This window comes from Scyliorhinus canicula, chromosome 8, assembly GCF_902713615.1.
Source record: "Scyliorhinus canicula chromosome 8, sScyCan1.1, whole genome shotgun sequence".
Classification (NCBI taxonomy): Eukaryota; Metazoa; Chordata; class Chondrichthyes; order Carcharhiniformes; family Scyliorhinidae; genus Scyliorhinus; species Scyliorhinus canicula.
The window spans coordinates 129738213-129760742 of NC_052153.1; the positions used below are offsets into that span (position 1 = coordinate 129738213).

General features: G+C 43.8%; 1 protein-coding gene across 3 annotated transcripts in view; it reads right to left on the reverse strand.

Annotated features, from left to right (window-relative positions):
• Positions 1-22530, reverse strand: part of rhobtb3 (Rho related BTB domain containing 3) — a 202017-nt gene that overhangs the window by 177024 nt on the left and 2463 nt on the right. For all 3 annotated transcript variants that reach the window (XM_038805239.1, XM_038805238.1, XM_038805240.1), the window contains exon 3: positions 4288-4480. In XM_038805239.1, coding sequence (XP_038661167.1) covers positions 4288-4480 — 193 coding nt within the window. The remainder of the gene's footprint in view (positions 1-4287; positions 4481-22530) is intronic.

A 22530-nucleotide genomic window follows, 5' to 3' on the forward strand; every position in this document is an offset into this window, starting at 1 on the left:
AGTCCTCCAGGATTTCATTCCAATTCTATTAAAAGTGTTTAGGTTCTCTAGCCCTCACACTACTCTCTCCCCATGCCATGTCCGTGCCTGTATGCCTCTTCCATGGTACCTTGCATCCTCCATCCCCACTCACCCAGTATTCATTGTAGAACAACTAAAATATATAATAACACAAGTCTTGAAATGCATTAAAAATGCCCATTCAAAAATCTGCTTTGCCAACCTTATAAAAGTGAGTAACAGAGCAATTTTGGCATAAATAACAAACATTTTACCTCGCTTAAAACTTCTTAATCATGTCCAAATAAACAGATACTTTGAGAAACAGTCCAAAAGTAACCATAACTTGTTATAATTACATAAAAATGTTAATCAAAGCAAACACTCCATTTCAACCTGTTAAAACGGACTCTACTTCAGCCAGTGAAAACAGATACCCTGCTGAGCTCATTCATATGATTGTCATGAAGCTCACTCAAACAATTAAAATCAGATCTTCGGGGGAAGCAGGTGTCTGGCCATCTGTTCCGATACAGTTCGAAGATGGCATCATTATGGATGCTTAGCTGCAAGACTTTCTTGTGGATTAGCTCACCGGGGGTGGGGTCTGTTTTCACAGGTGAAGGTGGAGTGTTTGCTTTGACTGATTGATACCTTGGGAGGTTAAAATAAACTATTCCTCCTTTTGACCTGTTCCTTTCAATATCTTTATGCTTATTTGGACAACATTAGGAGGTGTGATTGATACTGCAATTGCTCTGGTTTATTGACACATTTAGAGGCTTGTAGAACTGCAATTTGTTTTAAGCAGATTTTTGAGCAAACATTTATTTTCAATGCATTTTGGAGACTTGCGATTGTTATGATTGTCGCTCATTGGTTCTTTCATGCATACTGGACGAGTAGCGATGAAAGGTGTGCAGAGGCAATAGAAGGGATATGAAGGACTTGGAAGGGGCGATGGAGGACATGTAAGGGTTATGAGGCCAAAGGTGGTATGGAGGGTTCATAGAAAGCACAAAAAGGGGCCATGGAAGTTCTTTAGGAACATAAAGGCAGCATGGAAGGGGCATGGTGACCATGGGTAAGACCTTTGAAACATACTTTTCAAAAGGTTCCGAAATCTACACTTTGGTCCACGAGTCCTCCGAGGGTTGTGAACCAGGTGCCCTCGAGACGCTGCCTGACTCTCTGAAAATTGCAAGGTGGGGGTGCGATTGGGTATGAGATGCCTAGCGACACAGTGGAACTGGTCAAACTGGGAGTTCAGGATGAGAGCTCACTATCGGCATCCTTATCCTGAACGGTCAAAACTTTCCAGTGCCTGCAGTGGGGTGAGAATCCAGAATCAGGACTTACTCTTGCCAAGAGGCTATGCCCTTTTATTTATAAAAATATATATTTTTAAACTGACTGGAAGATTTGTAATTTGAACTGAGACACAGCAACTGCTTAAAAATGCAAGGTCACATTCCACGGTGAAAATGAGAAACCCATTGAAACTTGGCACTGTCTACGGCAGTCATTTTCAAAGTTAGGGTCGCAACTCGTGGGACACAGGGCCATCGGTTTTAACATTCCCAATTGCGGGAAGGAGTGCCCAACGGCTCCAGCCGGCTTTTAAAAATGTCAGCCGCAAACAGCTTTCAGAATTCCAGCTGTCCCGTGCATGCATGCCCCCTCAAGCAGGCCCGGAGCCCAGTGAGGCAAACTGCCTCCTCCTGACGTCAGCATACTGACCCAGGAGCAGATTCTTTGTTTTTTTTAAAAAATATAATCGATGGAAACTTCTCTCCAGAAGCGGCAGCAGAGGGCAGGTCACGCGCCCCGTGCACTGACATCACATGCTCTGGGCACAAGAGAGATTCCTCCATTTTGTAGCTGCCAGCAGTGCAGATGTGAGCTCCAGGGCCTCTGGTGAACAACCAATGAAGAAGATGATGAAAACAGGAACAAAGTAGTATAAAGATGATTTAAGGTATGGCTTTAATTGTTCCAGGGCCGAAGGGCCTGTTCGGTGCTGTACTGTTCTATGTTCTATTACAAATTAGGATGAAAAGTTCATGTGTGTTATATGCAGGGAAATACTGGCAAATAAAAGTTTAAAACCCTCAAAACTTCAAAAAGGCATTTCAAGATTAAGCATGGTGAGCTAGAAGACAAAAAATATTTTTTTCAACGGATGCAGTGAGAGCTTAAATCATCCGCTAGAGTCCTCAGCAGAAATGTAACATTGAATGACAAAGCAAGTGAAATCGTGAGGACCAAGCAGGCTCATCTGTCACATTAAAGGTAAGTGAAAATGGTGGGTTGTGAAGTTCAAGTGGCGTGGTTGCGAAGTTTGGGCAGCATGTGGCGCAAAGGATGGCCAGTTGGTAAAAATGAGCCCCGGGCAAAAAGGTTTGAAGAACACTGGTCGAAGGAAGTGACTTTTAAAATACTGGATATTGAAACAATGGCTGCCAAAGACAAACACACCCAACACCTCTTGTAAATACACAATGGGTGATGTATTTCAAGGCCAAGGGTGTCAGCAACTGGTGGGAGATTACAAGTACATGGGCAGTGCCAAGAAAATCTCGAGCAGAGGAAACTAGCTGAGGGCTGTGCTCTCTGCTTCTCTCTCTTTTGGAATGAGCATGTCACCTGGTTCAAGAAGCCCGAAACCTACCAGCAAACCAAGTTCTTGTAATAATTTCCAATCTTCTACATCGGGCCGCATCCAAGTAACCGGCTAACCTAAATCAACCACAATGTTTAAAATCTAACTTAAGGACACATAACTGCATATTCTCTTTCATATTTTTATTTGGACTCTAACACTCATTATTTCTGGTACCTGCCTTTGGCTGTGTGGCCGTTTGGGTGTGGACCAAATGTTTGACATTGCACTTCTGTTTTTCTTGGATTTAGTGGTTAATAAACTTTCTTTCTTTGACTCAAGAAAACCTTGGATTGTCTCCCTGTTGTTCACAGCTTAAATTGTTAAATACATTCAGATTTGGAAAAGGCATATCCTGGTGAAAAAGAAACTGAAGCATTTGTTGTCACCCGCCAAGGAGGTTGAACAGAGTACAGCCAGTTCACATCGGGTCATAACACCTCCCATTTTTAAAGCCTCCGCAGTTTGCTCAAGACTGCATGAATCCTCCCCGTTTCGGCATGCCTCCACTGATGCTGCCTGACCTGCCAAGTGTTTCCAGCATTGTTTGTTTTTAATTTAGATTTCCACAATCTGCAGTATTTTACTTTTTTTTTCTATTTTGGTCAATTCCTCCCTCATCTTTCCAAAGTGAGCCTTACATGAACTTAACTTTAGCTAATGACTCAAACCCAACATCAAATTAAATCATGTTATGACTACTAGAGGCCAATGCTCCCTTACCATCATATTATTGATTAATTCACTTTTATTCATTTTATTTTTTGGGACGTTGGTGTCACAGGCATGGCCAGCATTTGTTGCCCATCCCTAATTTTCCTTCAATTGAGCGGCTTGCTACTAGGCATTTCAGAGGACAGTTAAGAGTCAGCCACATTACTGTGGTATGGAGTCACATGTGGGCCAGAGCAGATAAGGATGGCAGATTTTCCTTCCCTAAAAGGGCAATAGTGAATCAAATGGGTCTTTCCGACAATCAACAAGGGTTTCATGGTCACGATTACTGAAACTAGCTTTTAATTCCAGGGTTATTAATTGAATTTAAATTCTGCAAGCTACCACGGTGGGATACCAACCTGTTTTCCTAAACCTTGGACCTCTGGATTACTAATCCAATGGCATTACCACTATGCTACCATCTCCCTGCTAAATTCAGGCGCATTATTTATTACTAAATCTAATTTCGTCTGTTATGCAAGAGTGGCTCTTATTTTCCAATATAGATGCATGTACTACACACCCCGCACCCCCTCTCTTCCCGCTCTTCTTAGCCCAGAGATGTTGTGGCCAATTCAGCACTCACAACCAACTTGACTGAAATCAGCTAACACATTCTACCTGGCAAACTAGAGACCATCCTGGGGTGATTGGCTTTATACAACACCATAGAATGTTCGTCATCATTGAGGAAGCATTCCTTTACCGAGCTGGGCATTGCAAACACTGGTAAAGTGGCACCATAAGAAGGAGCATTTGAACAGATTGTGGCTTGTTTTCTGAATCATTTTATGCACATGAATCATCATGTTGGAAGAATGACAGTTACAGGAAATACACTTAACACCATCATACATTATTTTGCCACTATTTATTTGAAAAATATATGGGCAACCTTCATTACTCACCATTTTGTCTTGTACCAACAGCAGTAACTATTACTGGAACTGTCCACTGGTTAAGTATCCGCTTAATCATTGGCACGTAATTATCCTTTACTTCTTGAAATGAGGTTTTGTCATTGACGGAATATTTTAAGACAATGATGTCGGCCAGTCCAACTACATTCCGTGATCTATACCAGTCATTGTCGAATAAATCCTAACAAAGAAATGGTGAGAGCTTTTAGTGAGTAACACTGAAAAATCAAAATGGAATTGGGAAGTTAGAATCGATCTATGCATTGTTCCATCCAAAGACATTTTTTCATCTTTACCCACAGAATCTATGGCAAATCAGCATTACTAACTTAATTATGCACAGGTTTAACTGATCGCATAACCGTCAGAATTGTTTTAAAGCACCCGAGTGCCTGTATTGCTCCCCATTCTCCTTCCTCAAAACAAGCACAGACAGTACAGTTCCCTGGCAATCATCTAAGAGAACATACAGCTCAAAATATTGGAGGAGAAGATCCCCAAACTGCAAAGGAAAGGGCAATCTGGGTCTGAGCATTTTTGATAGTATTAAATGGTGACACTACTTTGTGTGTTTAGGAAATAGATAATTTTTTGTGGCTACTGAAGTAAAACAATTAAGATTTAATATAAAACAAGGAACAATGGAAAGCCGGAGCTTCAAAATGGCATGTCGCACCCTTTTGTGGTGAATCGTGTCAGCTGCTAGATCAGTGAGTACATTAGCACATGCATAGTGACCAGCCGCCAGAGGATTATAGAACAAGCAGGTCATGGCAGTATTCAGTGCAATGTTGATTTGGCACCAGTGATGCAATTTTAGAGCTCCATGCTCCAGTTAATAGCCTAGCGTAACCTTGCACTTCTGAACCCACATTTAGCAGCAAGAAGGTTCTTCACCAGCACTATTTAAAAGGATCATCACCTACTTATAGGTTAGCCGCTGATTGATTTTTTTTTTTGGCTGTAACTTTGATTGTATGGTTACCCTAACGGCAGGATTATAGGCAGGCAGGGGCCTGTAAAATTTCTCAGATGGTCTTCCCAATGCCCTGCTGCCTACAATTTTACAGTGGTGCGGATGAGGCCTCGGCAAGCCCACCTTCCCTGTCCCCAATTAAGGCATTTAAGTGGACAATTAATGACCATTTGTGGTGCTTTGTTCAGTTGTTTAAAATTATAAAAATCTATGGGAGTAGTATGGCAGGTGCTGGAGGACTTTGTTATGACTTCAAGGCTTCTGGACAAACCAGTTGCTTCCAAGCCAGGGGGCAGTAGTAAGCACTCCCCTTGGAATACAGCATGACTTGAACTATTAACACTGTGCACACAAAGCAGGACAATCTGCTGAAAGAGGAAGGGTGGGGGATGGAAATACACTCTGCAGAAGATTACATCCACTCAAGGTATTCAAGAAATTACTTTCCTACCTGAACATCAGTGAGCAACATTTTTTTTTTGACAATCAATGATAGTTTCATGATGACCATTAGGAGCATTGTTCCAGATTTAGGGGTGGATCATATTCAATCTCTGAGAATCGAGACATGTCCTATCCCATACTTTCAATTAGGTTCTGAGCTTTAATCATAGAAATGGAAAGTATTTAAAATTAATGGGTCTATATTCTGCCCCTCTCACTGCCCCGCCTTTTCCCATTCTGGTCCTCACATGGATGTTGCTGAGCAGCTGTATAACATTCTGGCGGGCAAGGATAAACAGCCAGAGGTCATGGTCCATATCGCTACCAATGACATGGGTAGAAGGGATAAGGTCCTGAAGGCAGAGTTTAAGGAGTAAGGATAAAAAGCAGGGTGTAATCTCCATATTATTCCCAGTGCTACACACTAGTACAGCAGATGAATGTGTGGCTGGAGGGATGGTGCCGGAGGGAGGGCTTTAGATTCCTGGGGCATTTCAACCTGTTCTGAGGGAGGTGGGACTGGTTGAAGCTGCATGCTTTGCACCTCAGGGCACAGATAGATATCCTTGTGGGGGAGGATTGCTGGTGCTGTTCAGCAGATTGGAATCAGAGGGTGAATTCAGATGGCACAAAATCAGAAATTGAAACGGAAGGCAGAAAATTGGTGAATGACCCTGAACAGAGAAAATAAAGGTTAGAAGAAAAATGGAGTTTGACAGTGCTCAAGGGTAAATACATTAATAATCTTTTATTGTCACAATTTTGAATGACTGTGAAAAGCCCCTGGTTGCCAAAATCCGGCGTCTGTTCGGGTAAGCTGGTAATGGAATTGAATCTGCGCTGCTGGCCTTGTTCTGCATTACAAACTAACTGTCTAGCCCACTGAGCTAGGCCAGCCCATTAATGCAAAGAGTATAGCAAATAAAGCCGACACGCCAAGGGCAAAGATAGAACTTTGGCAGTCTGATTTTTAAAAATTAATTTATTAGTTGTGGGCGTTGCTGATTAGGTCAGCATTATTTGCCCATCCCTGCCCTTGATAAGTGGTGAACTGCCTCCTTGAACTGCTGCAGTTCATGAGGTGTAGGTACACCCACAGTACAGTTTGGGAGGGAGTTTCAGGATTTTGATCTAGCAATAGTGAAGGAACGGCGATAGATTTCCAAGTCAGGATGGTGCATGGCTTGGAGTGGAACTTTCAGGTGGTGATATTCCCATGTATCTGCTGCCTGCCCTTCTAGATGGTAGTAGTAGTGGGTTTGGAAGGAGCAGCCTTTGGTGCCTTCGTGGGCTCCTGCAGTGCATCTTATACATGGCACACATGGCTGCAATTGTGCGCCGGTGGTGGAGGGAGCTCCTGGTGTTGTTGGAGCTGTACTCATCCAAGCAAGTAGAGATTATTTCATCACACTCCTGACTTGAGCCTTGTAGATGTTAGACAGGCTTTGGCAGTCAGGTGGTGACTTACTGCAGGATTTCTTGAGTGGGATTCTCCGACCCCCCGCCTGCCGCTGGCAGCTGCCCCTCCCCGCGATTCTCCGGCCCATGATGGGCCGAGTAGCCGCCCATTTTTTTGCCGGTTCTGCTGGCGTAAATTAGAGTAGGTCCTTACCGGCGGGACCTGGTGGCACGGGTGGCCGCTGGGGTTCTCGGGGGTAGGCCGGGGGGATCTGGCCCATGATCAGGGCCCACCGATCCGCGGGCGGGCCTGTGCCGTGGGGGCACTCTATTCCTCCGCCTTGGCCGACATGGAGATGATCACCCCTGCACATGCGCTAGGATGACGCCAGCACACGGTGGCGCTCCCACGCATGCGCCAACTCGCGCCGGCTGGCAGAGGCCCTTCGGCGCTAGTTGCCATGATGCCAAGCCCCTTCCCCACTGGCCGGTGCGGCGCAAACCACTCCGGCACCAGCCCAGCCCCTGAAGGTGCGGAAGATTCCGCACCGGGGCAGCCCGACGCCGGAGTGGTTCACGCCACTCCTCGGCACCGGGACCCCCCACCCCCCCGGGTAGGGGAGAATCCCGCCCCTAGGATCCCAGGTTCGATTCCGGCTTGGGTCACTGTCTGTGTGGAGTCTGCACATCCTCCCAGTGTGTGCGTGGGTTTCCTCCGGGTGCTCCGGTTTCCTCCCACAGTCCAAAGGTGTGCAGGGTTGGGTGGATTGGCCATGATAAATTGCCCTTAGATTATCATAGAATTTTGGAGACTATGATTAAAATAGGACAAAGGTTCGGCACAACATTGTGGGCCGATTCTCTATGTTCTATGTAGTCTCCGACCTGCTGTTGTACCACAGTATTCATATAGTTAGTCCAGTTTTCGTTTCTAGTCAATGGTAACCTTCAGGATGTTGATTTTGGGGGTTCAGCAATGGTAGTGCCATTGAATGTCAAGGGGCAATGGTTAGACTCTCTCACCTTGATGATGGTCATTGCCTGGCACTTATGTGGCACGATTGTTACTTGCCACTTGTCAGCCCATCACTACTACAGAAACCTGACTTAAAGAAGGACAGCTCAATGTTCCTATGTTACTCATACAATGTTCTAGTTTCAGGGTTTTTTGGCAAACTAGAGAGGCATTAAAAAAGGGAGCAGCAATTTTAGTCAAAGAAACAATTACAGCTGTGAGGAAGGATGATTTATTAGAAGGATCATCAAATGAGGCTTTATGGATAGAGTTAAGGAACAACAGTACAGTCACACTACTGAGAGTGAACTAAATACGCTCAAACTGTCAAAGTGAGATAGAAGGGCAAATATATAAGCAAATCTCTGGAACAAGTGCAAAAACAAAAAACATTTTGTGCTATCTGAATTCACCCTCTGGTTCCAATCTACTTAACAGCACCAGCAATCCTCCCCACAAGGATATCTATCTGTGCCCCGAGGTGCAAAGCATGCAGCTTGTACCAGTCCCACCTCCCTCAGAACAGGTTAAAATGCCCCAGGAATCTAAAGCCCTCCCTCCTGCACTATCTCTCCAGCCACACATTCACATGCCGTACTAGTGTGTAGCATTGGGAATAATATGAAGATTACTCCCTGCTTTGTATTGTTACTCCTTAAACTCTGCCTGCAGGACCTCATCCCTTCTACCTATGTCATAGTAGAGACAGATTTAGTGTGGAAGGAATGTGGAGGGGTCAGAATTCTGGAGGTGTATTCAGGAGAACATTTTTGGCCAGTGTGTAGCAAGCTCAACAAGAGAGGGTGTGGATCAGTACTGAGATTTATGAAATGAAACTAGGTTGGTGAAAGGAGTGGCAGTGCAAGAGCAGTTTGTTGGGAGTGATCATAATTACTGGAAAGGATATAAATAGAACAGGAGTTAAAGTTCTAAATTTGGGTAAGGCCAATTTTACTAAGCTGGGGAGTGATTCCGCAAAAGTGGACTGGAAACAGCCATTTGAAGGTAAATCAGTGCCAGAGCAGTGGAAGGCATTCAAAGGGGAGATTAAAAGTAAATATGTAAACAAAGGTAAAAGGGTGGCATCAGGCTCCGCCACTCCCCTCCAGGCTGCCAAGACACTGCTCCCTGACACAGAAGGGCCCACGGTGGCCAACCAGTTCCCTTGCTCAGTACTTTCCTCACCATCGCCACCTGCTGGTAGAGGCCCCACTAACAACATTAGCCCCATGCTGATGCAACCAGCCAATCAACAGCATGACTACTGCTGGCTGAATGCTGAAATCATTGAAATCATTGGGCACACAAAATTGGCTTACTGTCTGCATCATAATCAATGGGCAGGAGTTAATCATACCTCACAATCCCTGCACCTATTCCAGGTACTATTGAACTTAGTTCCTGAAATGTGGTAGATTTGGTTTTAGAATGAATGCTAGAAATTAAAATGATTTGATTTATAGTTTTGTTAACTCTGCATTGTTACATTTCTGGATTATTTTCATTAGCAACAACTGATAGAAATCTATAAAGTGGAAGGTAAAATTGATTGGAGTGTGTCATCACGGGAGAATATTCAACTAGACTCTGCAAAACATCTTGGGTCAGAGAAATAAGCAGACTTTATATTGGTATCCCCTGATCAAAGAAAGTAAAATACCCTTCATGTAGCAAGATAAATTCACAGCAATAAATGGTATTTGAAAAGATAATGATACTCCATAAGTTTTAAACGTGATAATCAAGATAATTCCCAACTAGATTAATTACAAATGCTACATATTTTGAAAAGCATGGCAAGCAATCAACAAAATCACTGTACATGAAGCTAAAGCTCAGTTTCAAACAATTGTGTCTTTAAGTATCTGTAGGCAAAAGAAATGCAAATAAGCCCATTCCACAGGTCATCATTTAAATGTTCTGGTTCCAGGTCAAAAGGTTTTTGAGAAAATGATCAAGGGCTGGATTCTCAGTGCTCCCGCTGACGTAGAATTGCTCCTAGTCTCTGCTGGCACTAGGAGCAGCGCGCAGGGGGGATTCCCTCTCGTTTTCCATGCAAATTTATGCATGGAGGAAAACTCACAAAATTCTGTCAGAATCCCAGTATCAGCCCACAATTTTGAGCGGGCGGCCAGACACCGACAGCCTTTGAAATTCAAATGTTGAATTCTATTTCATACAACAATACATTGCATAAACCAATGATTTACAATTTTATTACTCCAGCTGTTTGGTGGATTGTTTATTGATCTTTCCCTTCACGCTTGAATGTATTTCCATTACCCTGCTTTCATACTGACTAAAATGTTTATAAACACTGTTGCTATTGTCCACAGCAGGAAGCACTTGGGAGGAAAGGGGGGTGGACTTCCAATAGAAATGAAATGAAAATTGCTCATCATAAGTAGGCTTCAAATGAAGTTACTGTGAAAAGCCCCTAGTCGCCACATTCCGGCGCCTGTTCGGGGAGGCTAGTACGGGAATTGAACCGTGCTGCTGGCCTGCCTTGGTCTACTTTAAAAGCCATCAATTTAGCCCTGTGCTAAACCAGAGTCATGGGACATCTACACTCTGCACTGATGCACTTGACCAACTGCAGGGTCCTCCAGCCAGGGCCACACTTGAAAATACCTGCTCAAATACACACTACATGAATCCTGACTGAAAAGCCTGGCGCATCATGGGGTGGGGTTGGCAAATTGGGCTTCCAGCCTGTTATAGAATGTAAATGACCCATTTGAATCTTGCCACCAGCACAGGAAGTGTAGCTCACTGCCGCCACTGGCAGGGACCGGAACAGGCTTGGTGCCCTGCACCAATCTCTTTAGGCCAATGGTTGATTCTCCACCAGATTGGGAAACCTGCTACTGGTGGCAGGCTGCAGAGATCCACCCCTAAAGCAAGGTCATTAACATTAGATAGCTGGAATTGGCCCCATTAAGCACCTATGGGAGAGATTATCAGACATTTCACACACCTAAATGGCTGCTAAAAACATATATTTAAATTTCATGGGGCCTCTAAAGTAATGATGGACATGTTTGAAAAACAAAGGTAGTTTTACGGGATTTATATTCGTATTGGTAAACATTAGAAATAAGGTTTAGTTTAAGTGGGTTTAATTTAATGTTTCTGTGCCTGGAGCCAATCGTTCGATTTATGCTGGACAAAGTTGTTTGTATGTGAGGGAGTTGGTCAAGTTCCCACTGTGTTTCTATTGCGCTTAGCGGGAGCTAAAGTGCGAAAAATAAATAAACTAACAGTGGTTGCTTTGCAAGGTAAAGAAACTAAGTTTTAGTTGAGCTAATTTGATTACAGTTGAAGATAGATCGTCCGAAAGATGGAGACTCAGCTCTGCAAAACGTGGTTGGTTTTAGAAGGCTAGAGAAGGAACATTTCTCTCAACTTTTCTAGAAGAAAAGCCATACCATGGAGAAAAGGTTAAGAAAACAAGTGCAGAGGTCCAAACAGCAGCTAGTTAAGGAAACTAGAAAAATGGAAGAGAAGTGTCCAAGAAGTCTGATGGAAGGGAACAGAGACCAAGGTTCAGAAGTATTCAAGGCAAAGTAAACAAAAAGTGTTCTGATTTAAAGAGACACTTGCAGGTAGATGTAATGTTTGATGTCATTTTAATATAGTCTGGGAATCAAGACTTAAAGCAGTTGAGCAGTCAAGACAAGAAAATCCTAAAGGGGTTGGTGTAAAATCCTGGACTGGATTTGTGGTTAAAAGTGGAGAGAATCTTAGTTTAATAGTGTCATTTGGAAAACATGGTCTGGACTTTGGCATGCAAACCACTAAAGGGTCTTGGGAGTAAAGAACATCGCACTTTAATTAAAAAGGAAATTACTGTGGATGTTGGAAATCTGAAATAAAACTAAAAAATGCTGCAAAGTCCAGCAGCTCTAAATCGAGAAACAGAATTAACCACCTGGATTCTCCACCGCCCGCAGTGGGGTCCCCAATGCTGCGGAGAATCTAAAAATTGGATTGGCGAATGCAATGGTCCAACCCCCACTGCCGTGCGGCACGAAGCTTGTTCTAAACTCACCGCACGTTTGAGTGATTGGAATGCACCTACCTCTCTGATGTGGTTGATGTTTGGAAGCATTGGCATTTTAGCACTTAAAGAGTCACTCATCAATGAAGGGAAATTAATGAATCAAGGCTGCAGCTGTTTTATGCATCACAATCCACCATTAGAAATTAATGAATGGCTTGCAGCTTATGCATCAGAAGGGTTTAAACAAAGGTCACCGCTATTCTCCTTTCAGGAATGGGTACGTTGAGCTTCCAGGTAAGTGTTACAGCTGTAATTGTTTTCACTGCCTATGTCTGGACTTCTCACTAGCTTCCAGACAGGGGTCTCTTTTCTGGGAGGGTGGAGGTATCCTTTATTCAGGGGATCTCTATGGGGAATCCCTATTTTTAGGGAGTCCAGGGACTGGGGGAAGCTGCTTTGGGGCAGAGCTGATTTGCAGTGCAGGGGGGATGATGGCTGTCTACGGGATTTTACAAGGGGCTGGTTCAGCACAGAGCTAAATACTGGCTTTTAAAGCAGACCAAGCAGCGCTGGTTCAATTCCCGTACAAGCCTCCCCAAACAGGTGCCAGACTAGGGGCTTTTCACAGTAACTTCATTTGAAGCCTACGTGACAATAAGTGATTTTCATTTCATATTGAGCCACCTGCTCAAAATGGTGGCCCGAGATTCCCAAGGGAATCCCACCTATTCCTCGCCATGGTGAGGAACAGTGAATTGCTTCTCGATTTACGCTCCCAGGGTGAACATAAATTGGTAGCAATTCTCCTCAGTGGGAGAACATTTAGTCTCCCAAATGTCGAATCGCATCCAATGTTTTGAGTTTGTATGACTCTTCTTCAGCTCTCAAGAGTCATATGGACTCAAAATGTTAACTCTATTAATCTCTCCACAGATGTTGCCAGACACACTAGTTTTTCCAGTATCTTGCTGTTTTATCATACTTTAACTTGTCAAATTATCTACAATAAGAAAATGTCAAAAAGAAATTTGTTTTTTGTTGAACAAAGAGCTCAAACTCAAATCAATAGGTATAATCCTCACTTCAATTCCATCTATCATTTCCCTCTGACCTCCTAAACTGCTCTAAGCAACAACAGTAGGAGCCTGCATTTACACAATGCCACTATCACAGTAAAATAGGCATCTCACAAGCATTATCATAGGAGCATTATCAACTCAAACTTGAAATCAAAAGCCATAAGGCGGCATCAGGGCAGTGATCAAAAACTTGGTCAAAGAGGTAGATTTAAAAGAGAGTATCTTAAAAGGAAAGAAAAGGAGAGATGAGGAAGTTCAGGGAGGAAATTTGAGAACCGAGGCTAGGCAGCTGAAAACAGCTAATGGCAATTACAATACAGAATGCACAAGCGGTCAGAATTGGAGGAGCACAGAGATCTGAGCACTGTAGGGCTGGAGGACATTACAGAAATAACAAACAAGGCCATAGAGAGATTTGAAAACAGAGATGAGTAGGTTAAAAACAAAAATAAGTGTTGCTGCACTTAGGATAACACAAAAGAATAGCTTTCCTCAAAACGTAGTTGTTAACTTAAATTCACCAACGCTGTGTCTTCAGTTGGGAACTACTGTGAAGGAGAATGTAGGGCAGTGATTCTATAATTTTGCAGACTTATCTTTGATGCACTGAGTACAGACTCCTGCTGGAAGCTCAGGCTGGTTGAATTTTCTCAAATTAGGTCAATAACTTCAGACCTTTACTGTTGGTCCAATTTTCCTGCTGGATTTTTCCCCAAATACACACTGCTTCATTTCCTTCCCTTCTGGAGTCACGTTTGATTTACCTCAGTCTTTCAAAGCCCTTTCAAATGTCTGAACTGTTCACAATTTTACAACTCTTTCCAAAACTTTAAAAATTAATTTACAGCTTATTAAATGAAGCCACCATCACTGTTGACAGCAATTAGCAATTTGATCTTTTTTGTTATTCTTGGTTTTAGCTTGAAATTGTAAAACGAGGTTTCTCCTATCTGAGCATATTGGACTGGATTATCGTCGGGTTGGGCCCACCCGAGAAGTCTTTAAAAATGGCGGGCGGAATCTGGTTCTGGGATTCACATCCGCATTTCTGTTTCCGGCTTTTAAAAAAAAAAAAATTTAGTGTATCCAATTCTTTTTTTCCAATTAAGGGGCAACTTAACGTGGCCAATCCACCTACCCCTGCACATCTTTTTGGCTTGTGGGGATGAGACCCACGCAGACATGGGAAGAATGTGCAAACTCCCCACAGACAATGACCCGGGATCAGGATCGAACCCGGGACCTTGGTGCTGAGAGAGGGTTTCCAGCTATTTTTGCCAGCATGGGACAAGGGTGTGGGTGTCCAGCCCACAGGCAATCCTGCCTTGCCAGCTCCATTATCAGGCTGGACAATTAAAACTCTTTTTCGCAATTTCAGTGTAATCAGGGTTTCTGTGAACAGGCACATCTCACTGTTGATTAGAGAAAGCATGAAAAGATAGGGGAACCATAACCCCAAGTTCAGAAAGCAGCATCTACTCTGAAAATTCTCTTTGGCAACCTTTGAACTACCAAAAAAAGTTTTTCTCCTCAATGGTTAGATCTTGTATTGTAAGCAAGATGCGACTTTACTGCAGTGATTGATTCTTGGGCTCTACCCTACAAAGGTAAGTTGACCATTGATCAGCATTGTGCGAGCACTCAGATGTATTAGAGTACTTGGGAAGAGCACTTAAGCATTTAAAACTGAAGTAAACACTGCTTGTGATCTTGAATGTAATGATCTGAACTGATTTAAAAATGTCCAGAGTTCTTTGAAATTGGAAAGAAAGCCTTCAGCAGCTTTCATTATTGAAAAGAAAGCCCATCGACTCCCGGGCTGTTTTGATTGACAGAACATGTGGCGTAGCTGAGAAAATAAAGGCCATTGGGCTTTTCAGTTTTAATAGATTCAATTGTTTACATTTCTCAAGATTTATTATTCCATATGAGAGCATTGTGAATGGTTGGTTAAGTTTCAAAAACTTGCCGGGGGGGGGGGGGGGGTGTTTATATCTTGATTGACAGTTTTAAGAGGCTTTAGAGGGGCATCTGCTTTTGATATGGCCAGTGAAATAGGTGTTTTTCACAACTGACCACTTAAGGGGATTACATTTTTTTTAAATTGAATTTATATCAGTAAGTAGTGTGTTTGAGTGAGAGTTCTACTGAATTGTTAGAGTTTAATTATTTTCCCCCTCCCTTTCACAGGCATAGCTGCTGAGGTCTGCCCTCAGTGGATACTGCTGAGTTGCTATGATGGATATATGGGGGAACGTATGGAGTACGAAGGGACTCGAGACGATTGTGGAATCTGAGGAATATGAACGGCATGTGGGCCTGACATTCATTATTAAAACTGAGCTGCCATTGCAGTAAATGGAGGCAAGCGTTTTAGCCAGCTGGCTTTACCATTCCCCCCCTCCCCCCCTCCCCCCCCTCCCACTCCCCTCCCATTGTTTCTGCCCGAGGCTTGCCAACAGAGGCAACAGGCAAGTTCCCAACCTTGCCCCAACAAGAACAATTTTTGAAACGAGTCGGGTGTGCCAGGTCGGGAAATTTCCACAACTCAACCTTCCCATCTCCTCCACTAAAGTCCGGGCCAGTATTTCCTGATGACTGATGCCATGAGATTTGAAGTGGATGAAATACTGCCATATAGCTTTTCTGGGATCCTATTGCTGTGTGTGATAAGTCACAATAGTGTGATCTTTAAGAGCGTAGCCACAATGTTACTTTTTGGAGCTCAATAGCATGGAAGTGGTTGATAATGCAGAGTATATTAACGGATCTGCTTTTACTGGTTCTTGGCAAAGTGATTTAAGCTACTGGTCAGATATTGCAAAAATATGGGGCAGATTTCTCCATCCCGCCATACCAGATTTCTGGTGCGGCACGCCGTCGGGATTCTCCGTTTCACCGGCTGGTCAATGGGGTTTCCCCTTGTGGGGCAGTGGTGGAGGGTTGGAATGTTTGTGGAAGGAGGAGTAATCAAGCGGGCTGCTTTGTCCTGTATGGTGTTAAGCTTAGAGTGTTGTTGGAGCTGCATTCATTGAGGCAAGTGGGGAGTATTCTATCACACTCCTGACTTGTGCCTTGTAGATGATGGGTAGGTTTTTTTTTGGGGGGGGGGGTCAGGTGGTGAGAAACTCATTGTTGAAATACTAGCCTTTGACCGGCCCTCATAGCCAAAAGTATTAATATGGCTAGTCCAGATCAATGGTGATGTTGATTGTGGGCGTTCAGCAATGGTAATAACATTGAATGGCAAGGGGCAGTGGTTAGATCCTCTCCTGTAGGAGGTGGTCATTGCCTGGCACTTGTGTGGCACGAATGTAACTTGCTACTCGTCAGCCCCAAGCCTGGATATTGTCCAGGGCATGGACTGCTTATCCGAGAAGTCATGAATGGTGCTGCACAGACTGCGCACGTCTCCACTTCTGACCTGATGGAAGGGAGGTTATTGATGAAGCAGCTGAAGATGGTTGGGCCTAGAACACTACCCTGAGGAACGCCTGCAGTGATGTCCTGGAGCTGAGATGATCAACCTCCAACCACCACAATCATCTCCCATAGTGCCAGGTATGGCTCCAACCAATGGAGCCACCCCCCCCCCCCCCCGCCGATTCCCATAGTTTAGCTAGGGCTCCTTGATGCTGTACTCAGCCATATGCTGCCTTGATGTCAAGGGCAGTCACACTCACCTCACCTTTGGAAATCAGCTCTTTTGTCCATGTTTGAATCAAGGCTGTAACGAGGCAGGAGCTGAGTGACCTTGGCGGAACCCAAACTGAGTGTCCGTGAGCAGGTTATTGCTGAGCAATTGCTGCTTGATAGCAGTGTGGATGGCTCCTTCCATCACTTTGCTGATGGAGAGTAGATTGAAAGGGTGTTAATTGGCTGGGTTGGATTTGTCCTGTTTTTATGTACAGGACGTAGTTCAGCAATTTTACACATTGCCAGGTAGATGCCAGTATGGTAGCTGTACTGGAACAGCTTGGCTAGAGATGCAACACATTTTGGAGCACAGGTCTTTCGTATTATTGCCAGTATTAAATCGCTGGCTTTGAAAACAGACCAAGGCAGGCCAGCAGCACGGTTCAATTCCCGTACCAGCCTCCCCGAACAGGCGCCGGAATGTGGCAACTAGGGGCTTTTCACAGTAACTTCATTGAAGCCTACTCGTGACAATAAGCAATTTTCATTTTCATTTCATTTATTGTCAGGGTCCATAGCCATCGGCTGTTTCTTGATATCATAGAGTGAATCATATTGGCTGAAGACTGACATCTGTGATGCTCCGACCTCTGGAGGAAACCGAGATGGATCATCCAGTCGGCTCTTTTGGCTGAAGATTGTTGCGATTACCTCAGCCTCATCTTTTGCACATATGTGCTGAGCTCCTCAGTCATTGGGCATGAGGATATTTGTGGAGTCTCCTCCTCCAGTGAGTTTTTTTTAATTGTCCACGGCTAGATGTGACAGGACTACAGAATTTAGATCTGATTTGTTTGTTGTGGAATAGTCTAGCTCTGTCTATTACTTGCTGTTTGGCACACACAGTCCTGTGTTGTAGTTTCACCAGGTTGGCACCTTATTTTTCGGCATGCCTGATGTTGCTCCTGGCATGCTTTCCTGCACTCTTCATTGAACCAAGGTTGATCCCTTGGCTTGGTGGTATTGGCAGAGTGGGGGATATGCTGGGCTATGAGGCTGAATACCATTCTACTGCTAATGGCCCATAGCACCTCATGGATGTCCAGTCTTGAGTTGCTGGATCTGTTCGAAGTCTATCACATTTAGCTTGGTGGTAGTGCCACACAACAAGATATAAAGATGGGGTTTGCTTCCACAAGGACTGGGTGGTGGTCACTTCCACTGATATAGTCATTGATAGATGCATCAGCATCAGCCAGATTGAGGATGACGTAAAGTATGTTTTTCCCTCTTGTTGGTTCCCTCACCACCTGCTGCAGTCTCGCAGCTATGTCCTTTAGCACTGGCCAGCTCGGTCTGTGGTGGTACTACCGAGCCACTCTTAGTGATGGACATTGAAGTCCCCCACCCAGAGCATATTCTGGGCCCTTGCCACCTCAGTACTTCCTCCAAGTGCTCTTCAGCATGGAGAAGTACAGATTCAGCAGCTGATGGTGGACAGTACGTGGTAATCAGCAGGAGGTTTCCTTGTCAATGTTTAACCTGAAGCTATGGGACTTCATGGGGCCAGAGTCGATGTTGAGGACTGTGCTGCCACCTCTGCCCTGGCAGTGAGACAGGACATTCTCAGGAATGGTGGTAGTGGTGTCTGGGACATTGTCTGTAAGGTATGATTCTGTGAGTATGACTGCGTCGGGCTGTTGCTTGACTAGTCTGTGAGACAGCGCTCCCAACTTTGACATAAGCCCACAGATGTTAGTAGGAAGGACTTTGCAGGGTCAGTAGGGCTGAGTTTGCCGTTGTCATTTCAGGTGCCTGTGGCCTGCCCGGTTTCATTCCTTTGTGTTTTCATAGCAGTTGAATACAACTGAGTGGCTTGCTAGGCCATTTCATTTAATAATAATAATAATAATAATAATAATAATCTTTATTGTCACATGTAGACTTACATTAACACTGCAATGAAGTGAAAAGCCCCTAGTCGCCACATTCCGGCACCTGTTCAGGTACACATTCGGAATGTCCAAATTACCTAACAGCACGTCTTTCGGGACTTGTGGGAGGAAACCGGAGCACCTGGAGGAAACCCACACAGACACAGAGAGAACGTGCAGACTCCACCCAGACAGTGACCCAAGCAGAGAATCAAACCTGGGACCCTGAAGCAACAGTGCTACCCACATTAGTGAACAGATAGGTTTTTAATGACAAACAACAATGGTTAATGGTCATCATTTAGACTTTTAATTCCAGATATTTTATTGAGTTTAAATTCCATCATCTGTCGTGGTGGGATTCAAACCCGGGTCCCCAGATCATTATCCTGTGTCTCTGGATTACTATTGCAGCGACATTACCATTATGTCACCTCCCTCCACAATCTATCTTATATTTTCATGAACAAAATGTGGAAATTGAACTTCACAGAAATCTCTAATCTCTTCTGGCCCCTCAACTCTCCCAAGTTAGCCCTGGTTCTTAAATTCTGTATTCCCAATTTTTGATTGTTGCACAGTTGCCTTCAGTTGACTTGGTCCCAAGTTCTGGAATACTCTCCTTACTTTCTGCCGCTCTACCTTACTTTCCTCCTTTAAGACACTCCTTAAACCTGCCTTTGTCATCTGACCCAATATGTTCATATGTGGTTTGGTATCATACTTTGTTTTAGAGTGGGATGCGTAATTACCCAAGGTGTGACACAACTTGTTGTTGAAAAATCAAAGCACAATTTACCGTTGAATGTTCTAACTGCTTTTCAGACTGGCTGGAATAGTACTTATTTACTGATGTTAGGTGCCTCCACGGTGGGACAGTGGCTCTGCTGCCTCACAGCACCAGATCCCAGACTCGATGAGCCAAATGGCCTCCTTCTGCAATGTAGGGATTCTATGATTTTAGCAATTGGACCTCGTTGCGTCTTTTATAGGCAAATGCAAAGGCTTGCTACATGTTTTTGAAATAGTTAATCAAGACCAAGATTATTTTTAGTACTCATGATGAAAGATGTTAGCGGAAGAGAAGGACTTGGTCACATGTTCATCCAAGTCCCAACAGTGCAGTGAGGAGAGAGGGAACATTAGAAAAATCTGCTTTTGCTGTACAACATGCACAATCCTACTGCTCACAAACTCACTCCACCAAGTTAGTCATCAGTAAAATCATTGTAGAACATGCAATCACTCCACCACGTTAATCACCAGCAATAACATTATACTAATATTCTGTTCCACAAATTATGCAAAATTCCAGAGTTTTCATCCATCTGTATATCCCTGTTATTAGATTGCCCTCATCTAATTCCCACTGCACCCATGACTTGGGATTCACTGTATGCAGTCTAATGTGGAGGTATCATTCAATCTTTAATGTGGTAGTAGAATTGGGTTTTCCTCGCTATTAGGCCATCTGAAATTCAGGCTGTTCAAAGCCAAGATCTAGATGTGAAGGCAGTCTTATGCAAGCTGTACGTGTCGATTAATGTAATGGATTTCAGATTGGACCAGCAACCCAGAAAGTGAGGAGTTCAATTTCCATTAGGAGACATGAAAATTATTTTTTAAGTCTAATAATTTATGGACCAGAAATAGTAACGATGAAAAGATTTTTGAAGGCAACTGGTGGAAGGAACACCATACCTATTGACTTGGCCCCATAGTAAGTAATTGACTCAATGTTCCCTGACGTGACAAGGGGTACATGGCAAAGGTTACTGCCATCCTTTCAGGATAACGGAGGACGAGGTATTCTTTCCAAATCTTGAGTACAGACATAAAAAATGTTGAAATGGTTACCTAGTGTAAACAACTTACTCAAAATCTATCCCTCAGCAAAATCAACCTTTGATTGATGATCAGAATGTTGCAGTCAAGTAGTGGAGTGATGGTGTTCACTACTGACTTGGAAGAGCGCATGAACATGCAATTTAGGAGGAGTAGGCTATTTGGGCCCTTGAATCTGCATCACTATTCAGTAAGATCAAGGATTGTGGCCTTAGCTCCACTACGTCCCGCTGACCTCCAAGAGTCTTTGACTGCCTTTTCATGCACTAGACGTCTTTGGTGGACCCCACAATTGCTAACTTTCACTGTGATCTCCATCCGACAGGAGGGTCAGGCAGGAGGGTCTCTTGTTGCCATTGATTGTAAATTGCACCTCCCGCCATTCCTTGATGACTGACAGGAGAATCATTAAGGAGGTCGTTTTTTAAAAAAAAATTTAGAGTACCCAATTCATTTTTTCCAATTAAGGGGCAATTTAGCATGGCCAATCCACCCAGCTTGCCCATTTTTGGGTTGCGGGAGCGAAATCCACACAAACACAGATAGAATGTGCCAACTCCACACGGACAGTGACCCAGAGCCGGGATCGAACCTGGGACCTCGACGCAGTGAGGCCATAGTGATAACCCACTGCGCCACCGTGCTACCCATTGAGGAGGTCTTGCTGCCCCACGGGTCCAGCTGGTGCTGGTCCAGCAAGGTGGCATAGTGGTTAGTACTGTTGCTTCACAGTTCCAGAATCCCAGGTTCGATTCCCAGCTTGGGTCACTGTCTGTGCAGAGTCTGCATGTTCTCTCCGTGTCTGCATGGGTTTCCTCCGAGTGCTTCAGGTTCCTCCCACAGTCCAAAGATATGCAGGTTAGGTGGATTGGCCATGCTAAATTGCCCCTTAGTGTCCAAAAGGTTAAGTGGGGGTTACTGGGTTACAGGGATAGGGTACAGATGTGGGCTTGAGTAGGGTGCTTTTTGTAAGGGCCAGTGCAAACCCGATGGACTGAATGGCCTCCTTCTGCACTGTAAATTCTACGATTCTATGACCAGGGGAGAAAGCTTCCTCAAAGACCTGTGATTTTGGTGGTACCAAATTCTGCTTTCCTGATGCCAGCAGGAATCTGTTGCCAAATCAAGGGGATCTCCAGGAATTCAGCAATAGTAATGTCATGAAGCAGAGTAAGAGGCCAATCATACTGAAATGTTCTCAGACACTTCATCATATTCAATACTCCACATATAGAAAAGTAGTTTTTGGGGATCACAGGGACTGTTCAGGGGTAATTATGAACTTAGTATGCCACTAAAAACCCAGTTGCACCTCATTCTAATCAGTTCTGTCACTTAATTTGATTACAGTCTGAGGAAATTTCTGTGGAAGTGCAAAATATCACAACTTTCAGTTTTTCATGACCAATGTGATGAATTTATTCAGATTTTCAAATTGTGGTTAATTAAGCTCCTTCTAAGTAATCACATTCAATCAATGAGATCTGAATTTTTGTTTTGCTGGAAGAGATGAATAGGTGTCATCTGCTTTGAAATTATGTTTAACTTTGCTCTCATAGAAGCTCCAAAGGAGGGCATTAAAATAAAGATTTCTAAAAATCATGTAAGAATTTTTAAAGTCTGCAGCAAAAGAACCAAAGTTATGCATTGAAAATACTTTCTTACATTCATGCTCATTTTTTAAAATACTCTTGTGGCAATAGTGATGAACTATTTATTAAATTGCAAGTGTGCCATAACTGACCCAGTTCTTGAAAATATTTCTTATTCAACTGTCTGCTTCCTCACCTTTCAGTTATATTCTTTCAGCACTCAATTATTTAATTAAAACGTTGCAGCTTTTGTTTTGTTTCCGCTGAGGCAGAGCTTTTCTCATTTCATTCCCAAATGTCAGGCTCCTG